The sequence below is a fragment of the Somniosus microcephalus genome, chromosome 8, assembly GCF_052327205.1.
Source record: "Somniosus microcephalus isolate GS21.2 chromosome 8, FLI_Smic_1.0, whole genome shotgun sequence".
NCBI classification, from domain to species: domain Eukaryota; kingdom Metazoa; phylum Chordata; class Chondrichthyes; order Squaliformes; family Somniosidae; genus Somniosus; species Somniosus microcephalus.
Window position 1 is genome coordinate 196747083 of NC_140994.1, and position 26577 is coordinate 196773659.

At 40.2% G+C, this 26577-nt stretch overlaps 1 protein-coding gene across 9 annotated transcripts in view; it reads right to left on the minus strand.

Annotated features, from left to right (window-relative positions):
• Positions 1 to 26577, minus strand: part of cnot6a (CCR4-NOT transcription complex, subunit 6a) — a 96061-nt gene that overhangs the window by 10454 nt on the left and 59030 nt on the right. For 8 of the 9 annotated variants that reach the window (XM_085995528.1, XM_085995523.1, XM_085995524.1 and 5 more), the window contains 7 exons: positions 21161 to 21246; positions 15429 to 15533; positions 15279 to 15347; positions 11490 to 11647; positions 10954 to 11108; positions 5718 to 5872; positions 2659 to 2892 (listed from right to left, as the gene is read on the minus strand). In XM_085995528.1, coding sequence (XP_085851654.1) covers positions 2659 to 2892; positions 5718 to 5872; positions 10954 to 11108; positions 11490 to 11647; positions 15279 to 15347; positions 15429 to 15533; positions 21161 to 21246 — 962 coding nt within the window. Of the gene's footprint in view, positions 1 to 2658; positions 2893 to 5717; positions 5873 to 10953; positions 11109 to 11489; positions 11648 to 15278; positions 15348 to 15428; positions 15534 to 21160; positions 21247 to 21866; positions 22114 to 26577 lie in introns of those variants that run through there. The other variant, XM_085995526.1, reaches the window with a different exon arrangement.

Sequence of the window (26577 nt, forward strand, 5' to 3'; positions counted from 1 at the left end):
AGTGGGCAGAGATTTAAAGTAATTGGTAGAAGAATTAGAGGAGAGTTGAGGAAAACTTTTTTTCACCCAGAAGGCGGTTGGGGGGAGGGGTGGTCTGGAACTCACCACCTGAAAGCATGGTGGAGGCAGAAACCTTCATCGCATTTAAAAAGTACTTGGATATGCACTTGAAGTGCCGTAACCTGCAGGGTTACGGACCAAGAGCTGGAAAGCTCATTTTTGGCCAGCACAGACACGATGGGCCAAATGGCCGCCTTCTGTGCTGTAAATTTCTAGGATATCTTCTCCCCAGCAGTTCCAGTGTGTAGCTATACAGAAACAAAGCAGTGTGATGCAGTTCTGTTTGAGGTGGTGGTGGGCACGAGGGGAAGAGAAGGAAATATACAGTTGGAAACATGAGCTGCAGAGAAATGAAACTGAGCAATAAAGAACCACAGTAGCTAAAGCAACAACAGACTGAATGGAAGCAAGATCTTAACATTTAAGTTCTTTATTCAGCCCATCAATTTGGCAAAGATCCATTTCTAATGTATTTTTTTAAAATTGCTTTGGCATCAGTTATTTGTTAATTTGCTTCCTAGTTGTGATGGCTTACTCTAGGCATTGTACAAGAGCATCTATATATATATATAAAAAAGAGCTCTTCTGTCTGTCCCGATGTCTGTCTGTCTGTCCGTTCTCTATACGTTTGAAAGTTAGAGCGTACCGACGCGCGCGTCGCCTCAAAAGAAAGCTTGCGTATTTACGTTTCGGCCGGACAAAAATCCCGCCCGCGGTATCCCAAAAACGTTCAGCGTTCCGCTCATTAGCGACCGTGTGACGTCGAGATCCACCAATCGGACGGCGGGTTCCTTCCTACAGTTGAGTGTCGAGTGACTCGACGATTGACCAATCCAACGCTTCGGTGACCTGACCGGTCGACCAATCGGTGCGTGTGTGGGCGGGCCTTATCCTTCTGAACCGAGGTGAGTGGCCGCCATCTTGATTTTTCACAATTTTCCCCCCCTCGCAACGCGGGGCTCCCCAGCTAATAAGAAATAAAACAGGAGTAGGCCACTCGGCCTGTCGAGCCTGCTCCGCCATTCAATGAGATCATGGCTGATCTTCTGCCTCAACTCCATTCAGCGGCCCTATCGCCATATCCCTTGATGCCCTTCCTTGTCAGAAATCTATCGACTTCTGTTTTGAATATACCCAATGACTCAGCCCCCACAGCCCTCTGGGGTAGAGAATTCCAAAGATTCACCACCCTCTGTGTGAAGAAATTTCTTCTCATCTCAGTCTTAAAAGGCCTACCCTTTATCTTGAGGCTGTTTGTCCCTGGTTCTGGACTCCCCAGCCAAGGGAAACAAACATTCTCCCAGCATCCATCCCATCAAGCCCTGTAATAATTTTGTATGCTTCAATGAGATCCCCTCATTCTTTTGAATTCAGGCCTAGTTTACCCAATCTCTTCTCATACAACAGTCCCGCCATCCCAAGAATCAATTTTGTGAATGATGTTGGTGCATTACCCAGAGTAAGCCATCGCAACTAGGAAGCAAAGTTACAAATAACTGATGTTGAAGCAATAGAAAAGACATCAAATGTATTTTCAAAGATTGCAAAGCTCAAGCTCTCACGATTTGTCCACAAGGCACAGGTAATATTTCCAACTCGAGGTCAGGCTCCAAACTGAAGGGCAGTCTAATTGGGGGAACTTCTTTCAAGTAACATTAACCGATTTTATTAAGTATGTTTAGTGATACTTTTCCAGACCTCTAGCTTTTAATGTTTATGATGCTGTGAAGAATTTATAAATGATTTAACTGTTGGTTTTGTGGTAGTTAGTGGTTATTGAATATTAAAAACTGAAGAATATGATTGCTTGGTTTTCTGCTTGTTATTTGTTCCTCAGATACTTTTTGCTGCTTCACATTTTGTTAATCAGATGTTTGAGTGTAATAAACAGACAGTGGCTGTTTGGTTCAGCAACAACCTGCATTCATATAGAACCTTTAATGTAACAAAATGTCCCAAGGTGCTCCAGATTGGGATCAGACTTGAGAAGCAGGAGTGGAAGGCAGATTAGTGGAGGTAGCAGAAAGTGCTGTAAAACAAGGAGGAAGATTTTGACAGCTGGGAGAAATGTAGTGAGGCAAAGGAGTTTAGGAAGAGAGTTCCAGAGTGTGGGGGGCAAGAGGGTGGAGATGGCTAAAAATCGTTACCAATGGCAGAGCAGAGAGAAGGTGGAGGATGCCTACACCAGCATTAGATGAGTGAGGCGCAGGTATGGACATAGGATTGCAGGAGTTGGCAAGGCCATGGAGGATTTTGAAGTAAATGCATGGGGGAAATGCGGAACGAACAGGTTAGTATGGAGGCAGCAGAGATGGGCAATGGATTGGCAGCCATAATCTTTTAAAATGATTAAACTTTGGATAAATTACACATTGGAGGTGACACATTTGAAGCCACACTTTCAGGTGCAACACTATGGACTCTCACTAAACACAGAATTAATTATAATTGCAAAATATTTTTCATAATTCACAAGGTTTATGTCTGGCCAACCAACTTAACTTTCTGGGTGAGAAATGGCCCAATTTAAATATTACACAAAAGTACCGGCAAGTACAGTCATCATAACGCAACTAAAGGTGGGTTAGTAATCCTTACCTGAATCTGGCAGTGAATTGAGATCTGCACACAGTACAAGTGGAATGACATTAAGGTCTCCTGAGACAGCACCAGGTCTGAGGGTACGAGAAGCCTTTTCAATGATGTTCTTCACTTCAGACAGGAACATCATGGTTTGAATCAGCTTGACATCAGAGTACTCAGGATCCCAATGCATATGTGCATTTGCAACAAGAATGAGCTGCTTTTCCATGCCATGAAATGACTTCCCAGCTAAGATTGAAAAATAATGCCAAACTGTCAGAATAGATTTAGTATTCAAGTAAAATCTTTTTCAAGCTACATAGACCAGCAAACTGCGGGCTCTCTTAACTTGTTCGCAGGTGCATACAATATATTAAAAATGTTACATCTGCACACAGTTCACCGACAAAACCGTACTACATTTTTGTTCAACTTTATCCCAATGTCCACATTTATAAAAGTATCGGCCCATGTAAACTCCACATGCTGTAATTAAACTCTGCCATCAGCAGTGGTGCTGCAGCACCTTAGCTTTATCGCCCCCAGCTGCTTAGTCTGTACTTCAGAGAAACTCCTATGCTCCAACCAACTATACTGTCTGCATCCCAAACCGCTGCAAATTGTGTTATTTAACTAATATATTTTATATAATATTTTGGTTAAGGCTAAAATATATGGCTTTGAAATGAGACCGAAATATGTTTGTGCATCATGGTCCAAATTTTGCTTGCACGCTAACCCCACTTCACATGAAGACTACCCTTAGTCTTGACTCAGTGTGCAACACCACAGGAGAACAGAAAATCTTTGAAATTTGATGTATTAAAATCAATTTAAAAAACAGTTGCAGCTTTTCCATTCATATGAATTGTTTTATACTTGAACTGGTTACAAAAAAAAAAGATTCTGCACTTTGACAGAATGCTGGGAAATTAAATTCTGAGCGATAAGAATTCCTTGTTCATAGCAAGCACTCCCAGGTCAGGTATACCATAGCCAGATGCAGAGTAAAGCTCCCTCCATATTACCCATCAACGTGACTAGCACAGATGTTGTTAGCAAAAATGATTGCACAAGAAATTGGAGGCATCCTATTGACATGGGTAGAGAATTGGTTAGGAGGTAGGAAACAGTAGGGATAATAAGTATGTACTCCAATTGGCAGAATGTGACGAGTAGTGTCCCCCAGGGATCTGTACTGGGATCTCAGCTTTTCACTATTTATAAATTACTTATTTGCCTATTCCCCTAACCTGTATATGTCCTCCTGAATTCTTCTACAAACCTCACTGTTTGTTAAAACCCCTACTCTTGCATCCTTGCCAAATTTCAATTGTGTTCCCAATGGCCAACTCAAATAATCTATATGCAGGCCAAGAACAAAAGTGGACCAAGTAATGGCCCGAGGCACACCATTTCCAACTCTTCTCCAAGCTGACCAACACCCATTTACCCTCTTATTTTCCTGTCAATGAACCAACTCTGTTTGTGATGCTGCACTTCCTGATAACATACACCATGTGTAACTAATCTCCAACAACTTTCCCTGTAAGCTGCACGGCTGCGCAGTGCTCCAGGGATCCCTCGCAGCCGGTGAGCAGCTTTTAAATTGAAAAACACACGTGTGGAATTTTGAATGGGCTGCATAGCCTATTAAAGGGGCAGCGTGGCCCCCCCCAAAAAATTACAGGGAACATTAGTCTCGAGGCATCTTACTGAATGCCTTCCGAAAATTTATACACACCAAATCTACTGCATTCCCTCAATATCAATTGGCCAATCCTCCTACCCTCCATAAACTGGAGTTCATCCAAAACTCTGATGCCCGTATCCTAACCCGCACAAGTCCCGTTCACCCATTTCCCATGCTCGCTAGATTAAGCAACGCCTCGATTTTAAAATTCTCATCCTTGTTTTCAAATCCCTCCATGGCCTCACCCCTCCCTATCTCTAATCTCCTCCAGCCCATCAATCCTGAGATCTCTGTGCTTCGTCAATTCTGGCCTCTTAAGTATCCCCAATTTTAAATCGCTCCACCATTGACAGCCATGCCTTCAGCTGTCTTGGTCCTAGGCTCTGGAATCCCCTCCCTAAACCTCTCTTTCCTTCTTTAAGGCGCTCCTTAAAACCTGCCTCTTTGACCAAGCCTTTGGTCATCTGTCCCACTATCACCTTATGTGGCTTGGTGTCAAATTTTGTTTTATAATGCTCCTGTGAAGCACCTTGGGACGTTTTACTACGTAAAGATGCTATATAAATGCATTTGCTGTTGTATGTACACCCTCAGGTCTCTGTTCCTGCACCCTGTTTAAAATTCTCATTTATTTATATTGCCCCTCAAAATAATTAAATGTTAATATAAATAAAAAAGTTATTGATTTGGGCAAGTAGAATCAAAACTGCAGGAAGGTGACAAGAATCTTGTGAAAAAAACTTACATTTATTCAACTGTCAAAGATTGAACAAAAAAAAAATCCAGCGCCAAAATAACATCCTCAGTTGTGATAGACAACAGGAAATACTGGATATCTTTGACGAAGAAATAAGAGCCAAGTCTCAAGAAGTGTCCATAATGCAGCAGAGTAAAGGCAGTGGGGAGGGGAGGCAGAGAGCTCAACACCTTAAGAGCACTAACTTCTTAAAAAGGGATAGTATCCTCGTGCAATTCTCTTTCTACACCCCATGAACATTTGATATATATGTTGAACAAAATGAGGAAGACCTCAGCAGTAATTCACAATAGTTATTAATAGCATTAAGGATAAGGGTAGGCCAGTTAAGACTGAGATGAGAAGGAATTTCTTCACTCAGAGGGTTGTGAATCTTTGGAATTCTCTGCCCCGGACAGCTGTGCATGCTGAGTGTTTGAGTATATTCAAGGCGGCGATAGATAGCTTTTTGGACTCTAAGCGGAATCAAGGGATATGGAGATCAGGCGGGAAAGTGGAGTTGAGGTCGATGATCAGCCATGATCTTACTGAATGGCGGAGCAGGCTCCAGGGGCCGTATGGTCTACTCCTGCTCTTATTTCTTATGTTCTAAGTTGCATCCGGGCTTTGGAGACAGATACTTACGGGATAGTTCAAAAGAATCCTTCTGCAACTCCAAGAGCACCGCAACTCCAATGTTGTCTTTTGTCATAACTCTGTTCAACATAGCTTCTGAGCCATCAGAGTTTGCCATAGCCAACTGGTTGAATTCAACAGTATGGTTCTGAATCAGACAAAATCTATAACAAATATTAAAACACAGTAAAAATTGACAGCTTTTAAAGAAGAAAATTTAATAAATGCAGCTATCCCCAAATATAGAACATAAAGACAATGTATGCATGAAAACACTAATTTACTAAACAAAATTATGTCCAGCAGGCAAAAGTTTCCGATAATGTTTAGAATTGCTTAAATTCAATTACAGCCTTATATCACGTACAAAATTTAAAAAATGTAAATACTGGACAACTGGAACAGAAACAGAAAATGCTGGAAATACCCAGTCAGACAGCCTCTGCAAATAAAGGACAGCTTAACATTGAGTTTACCCCTACCTGAAACATTAACCTGTCTTTTCTTCACAGATGCCAACTGATTTGTACATTTCCAGATACTGAAGTTTTATATAAACTGAGTAAACGCGACTATTTCTCCCTTTACAAAAATTAAATTCTATCAGCATTCAACCAAAAATGCTAGTTCATGTACATTTAAGGCCCAATATTGCAAGATGCCGATCTGCAGCCACAGCTTAATTTAGTATTCTTGTTTTGCAGCCTGTGCCATCATGTACAAAAATATACAGCATTACATTTTTGTGTGCTAAATTACAGCTGTTGCTTTTAAAAGAACTCATCCAAATTACACATTTTGCTTTTAGAAGACTCATCCAAACAACTATATGGTCTTGGCTATAACTTCTGCATGGCTGTCAACACAACTCCTGTTTTCCAATTGTATGATGTTATCAGGTGCAGGATTATAATCCTGCCGGTCATTCCTCCTACTTGAGAAGGAAGTAACTTGCCATCAAAAGTGTGCCATCTTATTGCCCTGACTTTGAAACTGGAATTTGTTTTGACAGAAGCAGCAACCCAAGTGATTATTTGGAGAAAAACTAGCAAAAGAACACACGAATGTCTATGACATACTAATGCAGATTTAGAAATGTAGCTCAAATTTTAATCAGCTTTAAATCATTAAAAAATTGTTTTGAATGAAGCTTTGAACTCTGTACACACACTGACACTCTTACAATGAGACATACATCTCTTAAAAAGGGACACATCACTCTTAAGCAGCAGAGCGAAGTACTTTAATGGGCTTATGAAGTGAGTGGTTCATGTTGAAATAGCTTGCATCTTTTATCTTCCTTGCCATTCTTTTATAAAGACAGGAAAACCCCATACCATGTCTAACACAATACAGTATTCTGTTGCTCAAGTGAGAGTGTATCCCATTAAGGCTATCTAGTCTAAATTATATTAAGTGAATGCTAGGCGAGTTCAACTAAAGGTTAACTGCTATCCAGATTTGAGATCAGACCCCTGGTTTTGTTTATGGGATGGCCAATTAAGAGCCTGAAGACATTGTGGACATGGTATTACACATTTTTGGAGTTCTCAAAACTGCAAATAATGTCCTGTGCTTCTTTATACTTTAAAAAAAAAAGTATGACAGAAATTACATGTAAGTGTAATGTTTTAATAGAGAGCAAGCGAGAAAACAAACATTTGCATAAATCGAGAAATTTATATCACTGGGGACAAAGTAGTCCGGGAAGAGGGGAAATTGTTTCATTTGAAATCAGGGTCTCTGCTGGCTTGTCTGTGAAACAAGTGACAGACACTAACTGCTGTTCCAAAGAAGTTGCTTTAGCAGCAGGATTATACAAGTGCATACACATCAGTTGCTGCTGCCAGCTGTAATGTAGCTCACTTCCTTCAGTGTGATGATATTTAAGTGACAACTTCTCAGTTGGGCCATACAGAAGCCACAGCACATCTCTGATCTATTTGCCTAACATAACTCAACAGTGACCCCATGACCAACTGTTACAGAATTGAGTAAAGACAACTATCTCTCAACTCAAAGGCTCAGTACCAAGTATGAGAAGGGTCCAACTGATAAGTCATTCCTTGTTGGGAAACCAGACGACTTTTATTGCACAAGTCATTTTCCAAATTGATCAAATTTTAAAGTGTCAACTGTGGCTCAGTGGGTAGCACTCTCGCCTCTGAGGCAGAAGGTTGTGGGTTCAAGTCCCACTCCAGAGACTTGAGCACAAATATCTAGGCAGACATTCCATTGCAGTGCTGAAGGAGTGCTGCACTGTCGGAGGTGCAGTCTTTCGGTTGCGACGTTAAATTGAGGCCCTGTCTGCTCTCAGGTGGACATAAAAGATCCCATGGCACAATCTTCCCTAGATGTGGGGGAGGTGCTTGAAGATTGGAAAGTGGCAAATGTGACACCATTGTTCAAGAAAGGGTGTAAGGACAATCCTAGTAACTACATACCGGTCAGTTTATCAGTGGTGGGTAAAGTTTTAGAAACAATGATCAAGGAAAAAATTAATGGACACTTGGAGAGGTTTAAGCTAAGGAGAGCCAACACAGATTTGTAAAAGGCAGAGCGTGTTTGAATAATCTAATTGAATTTTTTGATGAAGTAACGGAGGATTGATGAAGGGAATGCAATGGATGTTGTCTACATGGATTTTAGGAAGGCGTTTGACAAAGTACCACATAGAAGGCTGGTTAACAAAATTGAGGTTCATGGAATAGGTGGGTCAGTGGCAGCTTGGATAAGGAATTGGCTTAAGGACAGGAAACAGCGAGTTGTGGTAAATGGCTGTTTTTCAGACTGGAGGGTGGCAGACAGTGGTGTTCCCCAAGGGTCAGTGCTGGGGCCACTACTTTTTTTGAAATGACCTGGATATTGGAATACAAAGTAGAATTTCTAAATTTGCCGATGACACCAAACTTGGGGTGTGGCAAACAGTGAGGATGATACCAATCGACTGCAACAGGACATAGAAATGCTAGCAGAATGGGCCGACAAATGGCAGATGGAATTTAACACAGAAGTGTGAGGTGATGCATTTTGGCAGAAGGAACAGGGAGAGGCAATATGCACTTAATGACACAGTTTTAAAGAGTGTGCAGGGACAGAGGGACCTGGGAGTTAATGTGCATAGGTCCCTGAAGGTGGTGGGGCATACTGAGTGAGTGGTTAGCAAAGCATATGAGATCTTGGGCTCCATAGATAGATGTATTGAGTACAAAAGTAGAGAAGTTATGCTGAACCTTTATAAAAGCGCTGGTTAGGCCATAACTGGAGTATTGCGTCCAGTTCTGGTCACCACACTTTAGGAAGGATGTGAAGGTCCTTGAGAGGGTGCAGAGGAGATTTACCAGAATGGTTCCGGGGAGGGGGGATTTTCGCTACAAGGACTGGTTGGAGAAGCTGGATTTGTTTTCATTGGAGCAAAGGAGTTTGAGCGGTAATTTGATAGAAGTGTACAAGATTATGATGGGTTTGGATAGGCTAGACAGGGAAAGGCTGTTCCCACTAGTTGATGGTATAAGGACTAGGGGGTACCGATTTAAGGTTTTGGACAAGAGATACAGGGGGAAGTGAGGAAAAAAAAATTTACGCAGCGAGTGGCGAGGACCTGGAACTCGCTGCCGACGGAAGTGATGGAAGCGGAGACTGGATAGACACTTGAGAGAAATAAACTTGCAGGGCTACGGGGGTAGAGCAGGAGAATGGGACTGACTGGATTGCTCTACAGAGAGCCGGCCTGGACTCGATGGGCCAAATGGCCGCCTCCTGTATCGTTATGACTGACTATTTCAAAGAAGAGCAGGAGAGTTATTTCCAGCGTCCTGGAATATGTTCATCCTTCAATCAAAAGAAGAAACAGATTATCTGGTCATCACATTGCTGTTTGTGGGACCTTGCTGTGCAAACTGGCTGCCGCCTTTCCTACATTACAAGTGTGACTCCACTTCAAAAGTACTTCATTGGTTGTAAAATGCTTTGGGATGTCCAGTGGTCTTGAAAGGCACTATATAAATGCAAGTCTTTCTTTTTTCCAAATCAAGGTTGACATTTCCACCAAGTTTCCACTTTGGGCACAATCGGCAAATTGTGCTAGTTGAGAATTTTATTTTGCTCAAGTTTCCGCTTACTCATTTGCATATCGCCAAATGTAAAATCTGACATAAACCAGTACAATTGGGTGTTTTAGAAAGCAATTAAAAAAATTGTATTAAAAATATTCCTTGATATATTGAAGAGTGCAGCTTTATTAATACAGCTGAGTTTATCACAAAAAACTGATGTCTATTCCACCATCGGAGTAATTTTAAATAACTAAAAAACTACAGAATCATTTACTAGTTACATTGTACAATAGTCAGTTTATTAAAAAAACTGAAAAGTATTTAAAATGTGACTAATGTCCTTGCTGCTAAAAAAAAAGCTCAATTTTTAAGGACCTCCTCGAAGGCCCGAAAACGATGCAATTAGCAGAAACTCTCAATGGTGATTAATTAGATCTGGGGGCGTGGCCAGCTTTGTGGGCATGGCAGGCTCCTAACAATGTTTTTTTTAAAACTAGCACAGTAGATTGCAAAAACTTGATTTACACTGGACGCAAGTTGTGCTCAAAATTGAGATCTTTTGTGCTGGATTGGCCGATTGTGTGTGAAATGCGCCGAGAAAACCAGCGCAACCTAGCAGAAACTCCTGTCCTTAGTAACAAGACCCATGGAAAGGGCAGAGCGAATATTCAAAATTAAAGCAGGAATAAGCGATCACTATAAAAAAGGTACAAAAATTACCCCTCCACTTCCCATTGGACAACAGAAAAAAAATTAAAGGTGAAATCTCAGACATTTTCAAATCAATAAAAGGTTTCATGTATAAACAGCAAATGATTTTAACTTGTTGGCAAACTGTAACAAAGGGGCATGAATGCTAAATTATAACTAGAAATTTGAAAGGGAAAGTTAGAATATATCTTTTCATTGATATTACAACATGTAATAGTTTACCACAAGTGGCTATTTAAAAAGACTGCAACATAATTTAAAAGGAAATTGGATGTACCTTTGAAAAAGAACATAAAAAGGAGCAGGATTTGGGTAGCTAGCTCTAATTGGAGAACATCAAGACTAAATGTCTTCTGTGAATTAACTTCTTTTATTCACTCTCCCAAAAAGTTCCTCAGTTTGTTGAAACGAGATTATTTGAATAAAGAGATTAATAGGATTTTTAAAAATCCCGTTTGTCTACTAAAATAAAAACCTACTTTTCAGTCTTATAGAATATTGCACAGCCGTCTACATGCTTCCGATCAGATTCCGACATCGTCCTAGCTCTGGATTTAGGACTGAAAAAACCATCATATCCATGTTCTTTAAGTTCAACCAGGAAAAAAGCAAAGTACTGTTCAGTTTCAACTTCCTGCACAAAAAGAAAACCATCAGTGAACAGACATTAAAATGACAAATTATTGATAATCCTACCACTACTGTGTCCAGATGTAGGACAGTCATAAATTGTATGGAAACACCTCCACAGTAACTTCTTCAGATATGGTACAATTGTGAGCAGGGTTGGAGCATTTACTTCTAGCTTGTACTGGTTAATCACAAGCACAATCGCAAATTTGGCACAACTGGAAGGATGCAAACAATGGCAATATCACCTGAAAGATTGGGTTTAGCAAGCTTGGAACCACACTGGCAGGTATATTTAATGGCTATTTACTAGCTATGAATTATTAAAAGTATTTGTAATAGAGTGCTCCTTTAGCAAAATAATTTGAGTGACAAAGTGCCTCACCTGAAGACTTATGATATCCGCATTGCAGTTCAAAATTTCTTGCATAATAGATTTTTTCCTATATTCCCAATTCAGTGCCCATGATGGACAGTACCCATACAGCTGTCGTGTGGCATATTTGTCACATAGTACGTTGTAACACATGACTGAGAACAATGCTGTAAAACAATATTTGGGTTTTTAAAAATGATTCAACAAATCCAAAGACAGCTTAGTAACTCCAAAAGAACACTTAAAATTTAGGCCAACATTAGGAGTGCATGCACAAAACCATAAGCATTTGAAGACACTAGCTTCTGCTAGTCAGCTCTCAAATATTAATTTGGAACCAACACCTACAACCAATATTAGCTCAGCTGCTCACATTCCAAGTGAAAACATAAGTACTGACAATCCATATCTCTAGATGGAAAAATAAAACCCCTCGTTCTTCACCACCCCCCCCCCTCCATCCTATTTGGAGGAGAATGTTTTATGTGAAGCTTTCTATCTCACCCATTCTACTTTTTCCTTCTTAATCAGCTGCAGGAGGATTGGATTGCTTCACCATATAAGTCTATAATGGTTCTAAAGTACTACAAGGGTGCAGCAGAGACTGCAGTTACCATGGCACACATGCATGATGAAGGGGTACTATTTTTAGAAGTCAATTAGCAAAGACGGAGAAGGAAAAAAGATACAGGTGTAACAATTCTTCACTTACAAGGATGCAGTCAATGTAAACTTATTAGAGGCTCTTCGGAAAGGTTCTTGAGGGAACAAGCAATTCTAACTATGTTGATCATACAACAGGCCACAGTTTGAGTATTATCTGCAGTTTTAGGCACTCATTTCTCTTTTGGATTGTAATGGATGGTAATTTGCTCAGAGTGGCATGATTACTTCTGGGATTTAGGAGTCTAGTTTATGAGTAATAAGTCTCAGATTTCAATCTGTTTTCTTGGAGAATTGAAGATAGAAACAAGATGACTTTTTCAAAATGTGGAGATAGAAATATAGATAGATATAGAGATATATATATAGTAAATTTCTTAATTTGGATTGTGAACAGATTATAAACGTAACCAGCTTCAACCAAGACTTCAAAACAAATGACATCCCCTCCCCCCACAATAGTTTGTATTGCCTCTCCTTGTTCTTCCTTCCAAAATGCATCACTTCACTGCATTAAATTTCATCTGCCATATGTCTGCCCATGTCAATTTAAGTCTGCTACTATCCTCCTTACTGTTTACTACATTTCCAAGCGGTGTGAAATTATGCCCCATATACCAAAGTTCAGGTCATAAATATACGCCAAAATGAGCAGTTCTCCCAATAACAACCCTTGGGGGGATGCTGCTGTATACTTCCCTCCAGTCTGATAAACAAACGTTCACCATTACTCTGCTTTGTATCTGAGCCAATTCCATATCCATGCTGCCACTGTCCTTTTAATCCCACGGGCTCCAATTTTGCTAACAAGTCTAATAGGTGACACTTGATCAAATGCCTTTTGAAAATCCATATACACATCAACCCTCTCCATATTTCATTGAAGATCTCAATCAAGTTTGTCAGACATGATTGGCCTTCAACAAATCCTTGTTGGTCATCATTTATTAACCCACGTTCTGCCACATGACAATTAACTTTGTCCCAGATTATGGCCTCTAGAAGTTTCCCCAGCACAGATGTTAGGCTGACTAGTCTGTTACCAGGTTTATCCTTCTCCCCTTTTCTGAACAGGGTGCAACATTTGCATCCCTCCAGTCCTCTGGCACCATTCCCATATCCAAGAAGGATTTAAAGATGGTGGTCAGAGCCTCAGCTAGTTTCATCCTTACTGCCATCAGCAACCGAGGATGCATGCCATCCTTTTCTACTTTGAGGGCTGCCAAATTTTTAAGTACCTCTTTATTTTTACCCTATCAAATTTCTCTTTCCCCCTCCTCCTTTACTGTGGTGTTGGCAGCATCTTTTGTGAAGACAGATGCAAAGTACTCATTTAGTACCTCAACCATATCCTCTGCCTCCACAAGATGATTTCCTTTTTGGTCCCCAATTGGCCCCACTCTTCCTTTGGCTATCCTTTTACTCTCTGTTTATAAAAGACTTCCCTTTTATGTTACTCGCTAATCTTTTCTCTCTTTACTGCTACTACGTCGAAGGTTGTTTTTGTGACTGGAAGCCTGTGTCCAGTGGTGTACCGCAGGGATCGGTGCTGGGTCCCTTGCTGTTTGTAGTGTACATTAATGATTTAGATATGAATGTAGGAGGTATGATCAGTAAGTTCGCAGATGACAAAAATTGGTGGAGTGGTAAATAGCGAGGAGGGAAGCCTCAGGCTACAGGACGATGTAGACGGGTTGGTTAGATGGGCAGAACAGTGGCAAATAGAATTTAACCCTGAAAGTGTTAGGTGATGCATTTTGGGAGGACTAACAAGACAAGGGAATACACAATGAATGGTAGGACCCTAGGAAGGACAGAGGATCCTTGGTATGCATGTACATAGATCCCTGAAGGCAGCAGGACAGGTAGATAAGGTGGTTAAAAAGGCATATGGGATACTTATATTCTATGCCTCGGCTAATGAAGGCAAGAGCAGGGAGGCTATGATGGAGCTGTACAAAACGTTAGTTAGGCCACAGCTGGAATACTGCGTGCAGTTCTGATTGCCACATTATAGGAAGGATGTGATTGCATTGGAGAGGGTGCAGAGGAGATTCACCAGGATGTTACCTGGGCTGGAGTGCTTCAGCTATGAAGAGAGACTGGACAGGCTGGGGTTGTTTTCCTTCGAGCAGAGAAGGCCGAGGGGAGACCTGATTGAGGTGTACAAAATTATGAGGGGCATAGATAGGGTAGACAGAACGGAACTTTTCCCCTTAATAGAGGGATTAATAACCAGGGGGCATAGTTCCAAGGTAAGGGGCAGGAGGTTTAGAGGGGATTTGAGGAAAAACTTTTTCACCCAGAGGGTGGTTGGAATCTGGAACTCACTGCCTGAAAGGGTGGTAAAGGTAGGAACGCCCACAACATTCAAGATGCATTTAGATGAGCACTTGAAATGCCACAGCATACAAGGCTACGGACCAAGTGCTGGAAAATGGGATTAGAATAGACAGGGCTTGATGGCCGGCGCGGACACAATGGGCCGAAGGGCCTCTTTCTGTGCTGTATAACTCTATAACTTAATGATACTGTGATCGCCGTTCGCAAATGTTCTCCTACTGAAACATGCGCCACTTGCCCCCCCATTTCATTTCCACTATATCCAGCACTGCTTCCTTCCTTGTTGGGCTGGAAATCTATTGATCAAGAAAGTTCTCCTGTGCACATTGTAGGAATTCACTAACCCCCCCCCCTATTTGCCCTTCACACTTTCTTCCCCTAGTCTAGATCACTAATTGAACTCCATTATCACTATTGCTTTTACATGTGTGAAATTTGCTTGCGGATTTGCTCCTCCATCTCCTTCCCTTTATTTGGTGGTCTATCGTATACACCCAGCAGTGGAACAAAGCCTCTTCCTGGCTCTTTCATTCTAACCAAGATGCCTCTAATTATATAACATTTTACATGCACCAATTATTCCCTACACTGAGCAATCTGGTTCACTAATTGTAACTAAATATTACAAAGAATTCACCTGCTTTACCCATTGAACTTTGGTTAGATGCCAAGGTCATCACATTAAATTCATATGCTCAACTTTGGAAAACTTCAATTTTATTGTAATTGTTAGTTATTTTTACTCCATTAATATTGAACATGATGTTTCAAGAAAATAAAAATGTACTTCACCTGAGGGATGTGTCCTCTCTGGTTCTTGTAAGACAACCCATGACCTAGGTGGAGGCTGCTCTGGCTGAACTATTGAACAAAATCAAATTACAAATTTTATCAAATTAATGTGCATGTAAAAAAGTCAAACTATAGGTTTTATCTACTTACTTCTTTTTGAAGTACCTGCCAAATTGTCAAGCAGGTAATTCAGTAGCCTACGTGTTCCATCTGGTTCCTGATAGAGGCTAAGGATTTCTTGTGCCAGAGGGTTTCCTACAAATCATATGAAAGTTTCAGCCAATCTGATCCACAAATCAATTGTAAACAGCAACTTCATTCTCTTCCAATGAAAACAATACAAAGCTTATACTTTAGCTGCTTCTGCTTGCATCCTCTTCACTTAATCAAAATGCATTAGAGTTTACAGGTGCTAAATAGCAATGCTCTCTTCCAACTCCTGACTTTAGCTCAAGTAACCACAACTGACAATTTTAATTTTATTTCTACTTCACTACATACCATCACAGTTCCATGCAACACAAACAATATTCCAAATAACTTCAACACTGCTTACAAGTTACAAAGTTGGGCAAATGGTATCCATAAACTGAAGTCCCTTGGACATGGGCAGTGTCCTCAACCAATTTTTACTTTCAGTAAGGAATTCTAGCATCAGTGGATTCACTGGTTTGAGGCATGATCTACTGGAGCTCAGTGTTGCATTTTACCTGGATGACAGTTCAAGCCAAGGGTTTTCAGTTGGTGCCCAGCTGCACTGGCAAGATTGAAGACATCAGCGACTTGGATGTCCTGGTCACTTGACCAAAGCACAGCAGGCTAAAGGCTGAACTCCAAGCTTGGGTCAATGTATTAAATGAAGAATGTTGTCGCCCACCTGAAGGATCCAAACACCACTATTCACACTGAGCTGATGGCAGAATTGGGCTTGACCAAGATCGAGGCACGACCTTGCAAATGTTCCCTGCCTAGACTTGACACTTTGACCTTTACCTTCATTCAATTTTTGGTCTTTAGTCAAAAGCCAATCTCAGTTAAAATAAATGGTCAACGCAATCCTAGTTAGAGAACAATTACCACACATTTGGAAATAATTTGCAGTAAGAGATTACCATATAGATTTAGATTTAGAGGCAAGAAATTTATGTCCCCCCATTATGGGGCTTAAGTGCGCATGCATATGTAGGGGACATCTTGTATGGGAAAACAGTAAAATCTAGTTAGGTGGTCGTGTGATAGTCCCTTGTGTGGCAGCTGTTAGCCCAAATCCATTGCTGAGTACAGCATTACTCAGCTGTTTAAAATGCCAGTAACTAGCGCTGTTAAAACAACTGGGCAGCACTAGCCAGCAATTTAAACAGCTGTTCGGCCTCCAATATAGATCATATTTTTAAGATACTTATGACGGGCAGCTGAGCCAATTTAGCAGATTTCATAGAGAGTTGCCAAACTCTGCAGCCTGAGCAGAGGGGTCCCAACTGAGCAGTACTCTGCGCAAAATGCTAGTTTTGGTAACAGTTTTTTAAAATCAGCTGAATTAGCTTAATATTTATCAGAGCCCCTGAGCTGCATACTGGGGATTTTACATAATATTACAGATTAGCTGTTTAAATAACTGGTCAGTACTGCTCAGCAATCCGATAACCCGGATCAGCAGCACTTCTGCAGAGCAATGGACACCTCAACCTATGCAAATCAATGGAATGCATTCCATGTGTGAAGTTCATCACAAAACCTCAATAGGCTGAGACTTCTTATCCATCAAGAACAAAAGCTAGATTTAAGGATGAATAGCCAGCTGCACTAAAACAGTCACTGACTAGCTAATAATGGCATACAAAATGAGTGAAAGTCTCCTTGTACCTCAAGAACCGTGCTAAAATGACAGTATGAATTGGTTAAAAAAAGCAGAAACTTCTGGCAATTTGGTTTTGGAAATCATAATCTGAGCACATTATGTTCACTACAACTGCCAATCACAGTCCACTGTATCTAATCAGTGGTGTCCAATTTAACCTGGATTGAAGTCAGATGATAAAAAAAGTTACTGTGTAAAATACCCAAGCTAGAGGAGCAACAAGAAAGAACAGGTGACAGCACAAAAATAAGTATGCAATCTGCTCCTCCAGCACAGATATTTAAATGGTAACTCTCCCACCCAATTACAATCCGGCTGTCGATTTAAAATCAGAGATAATCAAGATGATCTATACTGAGATTATTTAAAATCAGCAGCAGGAGCTAGGAATAATGTTAGCAGGGGGAAAGCGGTTATTTAAATATAACACTACAAGAGCCAAACTGAGTAACAGTCAACAGCAATAGCTGATAGAATGCACTGGTTCAGAGGTTCCCAAACTGGTGGGGCACAACAAAGTTATTAGGGGGGTGCGAGGACAATGCGGAGATAAAAGCAATGCACTGAAGTCCACCCAGCAGCACGTCTCCGGTCCAGATTGAGCCCCAGTTTTGCTTTGTTCCTTATCTTTAGATCTGATCGAATGTCGAGCTGCAGTTTTCACTTCTTATTTGGCACTGCCTTGCTGTGTCAGGTTATGGTACCTTATTGTCATTGAAAAGGAAGGTTTGAGTTAGATTGCTTATTTATGATTCAAGACAGGCCCATATCATGCAACAAGCATGCACTGACATAGATTTTGTTGGGCAAGGGTATCAAGAGCTATAGAGCAAAGGCAGGAAAATGAAGTTGAGGTGCAGATCAATCATGATCTAATTGAATGGCCTACTCTTGTTCCCAATGTTCCTATGAACAAACATGAAGCAGGCATAACCAGAGAGTCACACAGCTATGTGTGTCGTTACCATGGCTCCATAGTCTTGAAATATAGTGAATATAAATAGCTTTTCTAATGGTTTGAGTTCTTTACTCATCCAGTCAGCGTCAGCCGTGGCTCAGTTGGTAGTATTCTCGCCTCCGAGTTAGAAGGTTGCGGATTCAAGTCCCACTCCAGGGACTTCAGCACAAAAATCCAGGCCGACACTCCAGTGCAGTATGGTTGGAGGTGCCATCTTTCAGATGAGAAGTTAAACCGAGACCTCATCTGCTCTCAGGTGGTCATTAAGTTCTCCCTGGTGTTCTGGCCAATATTTATCCCTCAATCAACATCACAAACAGCTTCTGGTGATTATCAAATTGCTGTCTGTGGGAGCTTGCTGTGTGCAAATTGGCTGCCACATTTCCTACATTATAACAGTGACTACACTTCAAAAGTACTTCATTGGCTATAAAGCTTTTTGGAATGCTGTGGTCGTTCAAGGCGCTATATAAATGCAAGTCTTTCTTTCAATCCCTGAAAACATCAGAATCATTTTTTGAAGTTTTTATCTTGGTATTTTATGCAACAGGATAGTTAGCTGATTTAATGGGAGGGACAAAATGTTAAAGTTGCAGTATGTCTTGTCCCTTTATTAGTGAAAATTAAAAGTAGATATAGAGTTGTGCCCGACAATTATTTTGATGATCAAACAGATTTAATAATTTAACTGAATATTCACCACCATCCCTCAGCTGTGTAGCTTCCTTGTTAAATAAGGATCGAGTATTATCAGCTCATTCTGATTACTTTTTGACCAATACAAATGACAATTGCTAAGCAAATGAACTAAAGATTAAAAGTGATTTCATTGCAACAGTGGCAACACCCTTAGAATAGTATCTGACCACAATTGATGAATTGTGTACCGTGCATGTAAGGAATGTGGAAAAGTAACAAATTAATCAGTTCCATTTCTACTTAACACATTTAACACCTTTTATTAATTATAACTTAAAAATTACTATTGGTACAAGACTGCACTAAATACGGTTTCTTAGAAAGAGGGGCGTGTGCATGGGACATGAATCTCCAAAAGTTTGCGAACTTCTCCAGTGGTTGAAATGCTAAAGAGAAATGTAGTTGTGGACATCAACTGACATGCAGTTGAGAATTTTGGCAGTTGAAGTTTTTGGGTTGAACTCGAGTTGGGTGCGGTCTTCTGCTGGATATAAGTTCTGAGTTGAATTTTAGGGAGATGGGGGTTGTCTTACTTGTACACAAATATGTAGGTCAAGAAATATGGCCAGCATATAATTTTTGGCTTAAAGCAGTTTTAAAGAGAAAACCAGTTTTTGGACATTTACTACTTTACATCAGGAGGTTCATTATTGCCGTTATGTTCTGGGGTGCTTAATCTAGTTTTTTTGAATTCACCTTGGTTAGGAAATGGAAGACTTGAGCATTACTGTGATGAGCTTTTTAATATGAAGACATACATTTGCCTAATATGAGCTACTGCCAGGATGCTGGAATTTTTAATTCAGCTCCCTTATATTGCAACTCCAAACTATTAATTCAACAAAAAAAGGATCTGGAACATAAATGCCTCATTTTATTTAATGAAACTTAACAAAACGATTTAATTAGGTAGCGTCGCACTATACTGAACCGTGGCAATTAAGTTCTCAAATCTTTTAACATGAGAATCTATTCTATGAAAATGTTATTTAAAAAAAAATTCTCATTCACTATCCTGGTAATCCATGTGATGTTCAAGAGCAAGGTGGCAACCCACTTTCACATTCTATAAGGAGGGCTGCTGCTCACTATGCTGCTTCAGTATAGTTCCTTGCATCATGGGGTGACTACTACCTTTAACAACCATTGGCAAATAAAATTGTTTATCTTCCTCTAGGCTGAATCTCAATGTGGATTCTAAGGGTAGACTTTAAATTTGCACCACCTAACTCTTTTCCCTTACAACTATCACTCTTTAAAGTATGTTACTTGATGGAAGACAAGTACAGGTAGACTACCTTTTATCCGAACTTCCGAAAACCGAAACCCTCTAAAAACTGAAGGTTTTTTCGTTCAGCGTAAGTCGTGCGCACGACCCCAACCGCCGACCGCCGACCCACCCCGCCGACCCCCACCCCCGACAAATTTCCCAGTCTTATAAAATACCTTCCGAAATCCGAAACACGGCTGGTCCCGAGGTTTTCGGATAAAGGATAGTCTACCTGTACTCAAAAACATGCAGAGTTCTGAAAGTGAACTTGCAAGGGTTTCACGATTTTCCAGTTAGTAAAGTCAGCATGTAGTGGAGTCACACAGACCAGAAGGTCCCAGCTTCAATTCTTCTGCTGCCACCACCCCTCCCCACAGTGTTGCCAGTCAAATAGCCTGCCAACACTCACCACCTGTTCACATTCAAAATGGTAATTTGATTGAGATGCCAGAGGTCAAATGGCAACGATGGAATCATATCCCACTGGGAATCAATAACATTCAGAGTGGAGAAATGAAGAAAATCTGGGGCAATACACTTTCTAGTATTAACAAGAATAATGAACTTATGTACAGGAAACTTTGTGCTATCCGGAAGTTGAATGTCCGGCAACTTTGATTAACGGCAGAAATCAGCAGCCGTTTTGGTTAGGTTTTTTTTTCCAGCTTTTCACAGGCAGGCTCTGGAAAGCATCTTTGTCGCTTAACAACAGCTTCAGCGACGCTTCCAAGCTACTGGGCCGAGTGTTTACAAGCTGTTGCTGAGCAACAGTGTTTGTGGTCAGACACGGCAGGCTTTCTGGCAGGCTCTAGAAAGCGTCTCTGTATCTTAGCAACAGCTTCAGAGACGCTTCCAAGCCACGGGCCGAGTGTTTACAAGCTGTTGCTGAGCAACAGTGTTTGTGGTCAGATACTGCAATGAAAAGCTCCTATCTGATAACATTGACGCTGGTCTATCCGGAGCTTTTAAAAAAACGGCAGTAGCTCGGTCCCATGGGTGCCGGATAGCACAAAGTTTCCTGTAATTAGAATCCTAGTAATTTACCAAGGATAACTGATCTAATCAATACAACACTGGACCACATTTGTTCCTCTTACCTTTCAAACCCAGGGTCTGTAATTGAAACAACTTTCCAAGCTCAAATGGTAGAACCCGTAACAGGTTATTGTTCAAAAGCAGTTCCCTGAAAGAAAAGAAAATGAACGTTCAATAAAAAGTGTATCCCCTAAATTTTGTTGAGGATTACAACAGTATTACTTGGCCAATATGTAAAAAAAAAAATTAAGAAATGGGTTTCTTTCAACCCACTTCATAATGGAAGTTAAGGAAAACTTCTTCTGATGCTATTAGTGTGCGGACATGGAGAGGAACAAAAGATTACTATTTGGGTTAAAACCATTATATATTTGCATAATACAAAGGCTAGTTAGTGGTGGACGCACGCAGTTATTAATGTGAAAAATCGGCCAGCAAGTGCAAAGAATTGAGATATGCGGAGTTGCAAATCTCCAGAACTGGTCGATTTATGCCGCTCCCCAGTTTGCTTCACACAAACAGCATCTTGCCCTTCGGCTCCGTTATTTTTAAGAACATGCTGGATTTGCACATTAATTTCCCATGAAACTCTGCACAAAATTAGGGCTGGTAATTAAGAGTGCAAGTACCCTATTAATGAATTGATAATTGTTAATGCAATGCCAATCAACCCCTCTGCCCCAGAAAGGGTACAATTTAAACTGTTGCATCGCATTCCTGCATGTAGTAAATTCTTCAGAGATTTTTTAAATTAAAAAAAATTCTTACTTTTCCTTTGTCTCTTTTCCCTCTCTCAATCCAATCTTTCTTTCTTTTTCCGATTTGACTAATTCATCCTCCTCCTCCATTGTTCTGGATTTTTTCTCATCCTTAAATTTCATTAGTTAAGGAGATAGACTGTTGGTCCCACTGTGCACCAAGGTCCCAGATGCCCCATTTACCTCACCACACCGCTTTCAGCTCACACTACCAGCAAGTTACAGCACAAAAACTGAGCTGAAGGGTGTAGGAGAAAGTCTAATGGCGTACATGCCCCGCACCAGCAAGATTTAGCCTGTTATCTTAAATAGGCTGTGTGCCATAGGAACAAACAGCCAGAGAACAGCTAAGCACACCACCTGTTCACCCAAATGAGTTAGCCTATTACTGCCTCAAATCAGCCAAGTTAAGGCACCAAACAAGTTTGAACAGCCAAGATGAATAAATCAAAAATAAATTGTTACTCAAAATCTATTATATACTAAAATTGTTGTGGGGAAAATATATTGAAAACTTTAATGTCAGGTTTTATGAGAAAATATATTTTAAAAGTGTCAGCATTTGAATGCTTAAAATACTGCATCTTTAATTGGTAAAACCCACAACTGATACCACAGTTTGTCCCACAGTCAGCATATACTACCCATACAAGCGTTGCTGAATAACATTTAACACAGGTCACATTTAATAAATTAATTTATGAAGACATGCAATTTCTTTATTCTCATTGAAATTGGTAATCTGATGGGATTTATTTTGGACTCCTACTGATCCTTTCAATTTTTGGTCTGGCACCTCAATGTAAACATTTAAAAAAATCTTAAAATCCATCACAAAAATAATGTAACTGACCACAGAAAAATTATGGAAATAAAGAAGTGCCTGACAACTAGAGATTCATACAGAAAATATAGTACATCATCACTCCTACAAAATAATTCTCGTAATTTTTATTTTTTCTATTAAAAAAACTCTGAAAAGCATAATTTTTTTTGACTAAGCAATCAACAAATTTAGAGATTGTATCTCCTATAGTACTGTTCATGACAAGTCACACCATGTTATTTTATGACAGGAACCATATACCTGTAAAACAAAACGTACTATTCTTCCGAAGTGTAATTTTATGTCCCTTGAGACCAATTGCGGATAAAGAGACAGTTGATAAGGAAACAATAAATTTATATAAAAATCAATTAACAGATGGCTGCTGTTCAATAAACTGAGCAAGTTCATATAGATGACACTCGCTCGACTATTTTCCATTCCTGGAGCGTTTCTTGGTGAAATGGGACACAAAGTTGGATACGACGTGAAGTGCAATGGCAACCTAAACTTAGAAAGCACCATAAATGGAAAGAAACACCGCAAAGCACTTCACAAATTAAGCACAAGGTAAACGGATACCAAACTAGGAAGGGGGATTAGAAGGGGTGACCAAAGGTGGGGTCAAAGGCAGAGTTTTTTTAAAAAAGGATGAGAAGCAGAGGGGTTTACAGAGGCTCTTCCAAGGCAGCTGAAAGCTCTACCACCAAGGGTGAGACAAAGGGAGGGGGTGCACAGTGAAAAGGAACAGCCGGGATGGGATATAGGACTGGAAGAGATGCAGAGATATGCCAACAAGGCCACAGGGCAACTTGGAGTCAAAGGCAAGGATTTTCAATGCTTTATGTTGGGGAACAGGAAGCCAGCGTCACTCAACAAGGATGGGTTTATGGCTGAGCAGGACATCATGCAGCAGAATTTTGGACAAGTTGGAATTTACATACAGTGGAGATCAAGAAGGAAAGCTTTTTACTCATTGAGCCTAGAGATGACAACAACATCTATGCGGGTTTCAGTGGTGGAAGGACTGATGGCTTCAAGTAGTGCTTTTGTGGAAGACCATATGACAGTAATGTATTTTAAAGTGCATAGAACCAGTTGCAAAAGCAAAATACTGCAGATGCTGGAAATCTGAAATAAAACAGAAAATGCTGGAAATGCTCAGCAAGTCAGGCAGCATCAGTCCTGATGAAAGGTCATCGACCTGAAACATTAACTCTTTCTCTCTCCACAATTGCTGCCTGATTAGCAGAGTATTTCCAGCATTTTGTTTTTATTTCAGAGGCTTTAGGGATACTTAACGTACACAAGAAATCACCAGTGAAATGGCCATAGAGAAACCACACTAAGTGTTGTCACCAGGCATTTCAAGTGCATCAAGTACCCAATAATGCCTTGTGAAAATGGCTCACACTAATCTACCCAAAGAACATACCAAGTATTGATCAAACAACTTACATTTATATAGCACCTTTAATATAGTGAAACAACCAAGGGGCTTCACAGGAGCGTTATCAAACAAAATTTGACACCGAGCCACATAAGGAGATATTAGGACAGATGATCAGCTTGGCCAAAGAGTAAGGTTTTAAGGAACGTCTTAAAAGGAGAGAGGTGTAGAGACAGAGGTTTAGGGATGGCATTCCAGAGCTTAGGGCCTCAGCAGCTAAAGGCACGGCCACCAATGGTGGAGCAACTAAAATCGGGGATGCACAAGAGGCCAGAATTAGAGTGCAAGGATTGTAGGGCTGGAGTAGGTTACAGAGATAGGGAGGGGACGAAATCGCGGAGGGATTTGAAAACAAGAATGAGAATATCAAAAAAATCAGGGCGTTGCGGACCGAGAGCCAATGTCGGTCAGTGAGTACAGGGGCAATGGGTGAACGGGACATGGTGCGAGTTAGGATATGCGCAGCTGAGTTTTGGATGAAGAGTCTTTATAAGAAGTGCTTCCTGACTGACATCAGTCCTGAACTTGCTTTGTAACTATTTTATATGCAAATCCCCTTTCTTGCATTCACATTTTAACAGTGCTCCAGGTTTATTCTTCCTACTCTGCTTAGTATCAGATCTCTATAAAAGTCCCCTCTCACTTACCTCCTTTCAAAGCTGACGTACTTGCTAGGTTTTGCACTGTTTACATTATGCAGAGATAAGTAGTATTGATTACAATTGTAATGTAAATTCACATAATTGGAATAAAGCATCATAGCAATTCAAAAAGTCTAATTTCACCTCGTGTTAACTCAGTCCCCACCTTTGGAGATTGAAGAAATACAATTGCAAAAGACACGGATATCTGGTTCAGGTCACAAGGGAGTTCCACTGTTACAACCTTGGGTCACACCATCATACAAGTGGCTGTCGGGCAGTGAACTCCTATAAAAGCATGACCTTTAGACTGCTTACAGAAACAACTGATTCTACTGAACCAGAGAAGGTATCTATGGCAGACAATGCCTTACTTCTGGGTTTGATGTGTAGTGCAGTACAGAACCCACTTGTCTATCTAACCAGCTATGGGATTTACAGTCAGTTTTCAACAGTAGGTATTTCATTGGCTTCTCTAATTTAAATCGAAGTTTCACAATCTGCTTAGCTTGCCTCTATTTGCAAGTCCATTTAATTCGAGACTTCACTGCATGTTCTGCTCCTCAAATATAACATGTCCACAATTTTGTAAAGAACTCACACACACCAGGCAACATTCACCATTACCCTTTACTGAAATCCTGCTAATACTAATTAGGCCAGAACTGGACACAGAAAAGCACATGGGACCACAGAATTTGATCTCCAAAACACCAGTGAAAATCTGGAATCTAAACAGAAACTGACTTATTCAGTCACTAAATGAGTGGCCCTAATTTAAGCAGGCAAAATTAAATCTCCAAAACATTGATACAATGAACAATGACAGTTTAATGGGAACCTGGATTTTATTTGCATACATTAAGTAGCCAATACTTTTTTTGATTATAGGATTTTCCAAGGAATCAACAATATTGAGAAAGCCACTTCCCTAAATTTCAGATCCACAAAATTTCAACAGGACAGAAAATCAGTGGAAAGGAAATAAGGCTTTGAAAATCAAATTGCCAGAGCTCATGAGCTACAAGTTGGATATCTCCCAAATAAATCAATCTTCCAAGGACAAAACTGGCAAAATAAAGTCCTGAATAGACTGGTCAAGCATTAAAAAAAAGTTGTGTCTGCTAAAGGACAATTACCACCATATTTGTGGGTGTCCTATTGTTTTATAATAATCTCCTATTTTTCTTTATTAATGCTGCTCTAACATTGTGAATTGGCAAACTAGTGAAAGAAAAAAAGTGACCAAAGACCTTGAAAGATGTTTTTTTGGAGATCCTTCAAAACAGTTCAAATGTAATCAGATAAAGCCGAATTCTAAACTACAAAAGCTAACAGTGCAAAGAATGACTCTCTTTATTTTACCTCCTTCAGTGACATAACAGTTAAGTCACAATAACTAAGGAGGTGTGAAATGCATGGTTTTGTCACCTCCAAAAACACAAAAGTGGTTGAAGTGCTAAAATAGCTGGAAGTTAATTTTAATGACAACTTTCATTAAAATGTAAAAATGTCAGCTATTAACTCTATCCGTACAAATTTAACAGCAAAACACTCGACATCTCAATTCTATTACACAACAAATGGATCCTTCACACAGTTGATGGTTTTATTTAACACATCAATCCACCCACCAAAGAAAAAAATAAAATGGAAAATTGATCTTTGAACCTAGGCTAAAACTTACAGTAAGTTACAGCAAGTATACAAGTCTGAACAGTGCAAACTGCTGTAGGAATATTCAGTAAGTTATTAAAGATACTGCAACTTGATTTGGCACAGGAACTATACAATTCTAGAACTG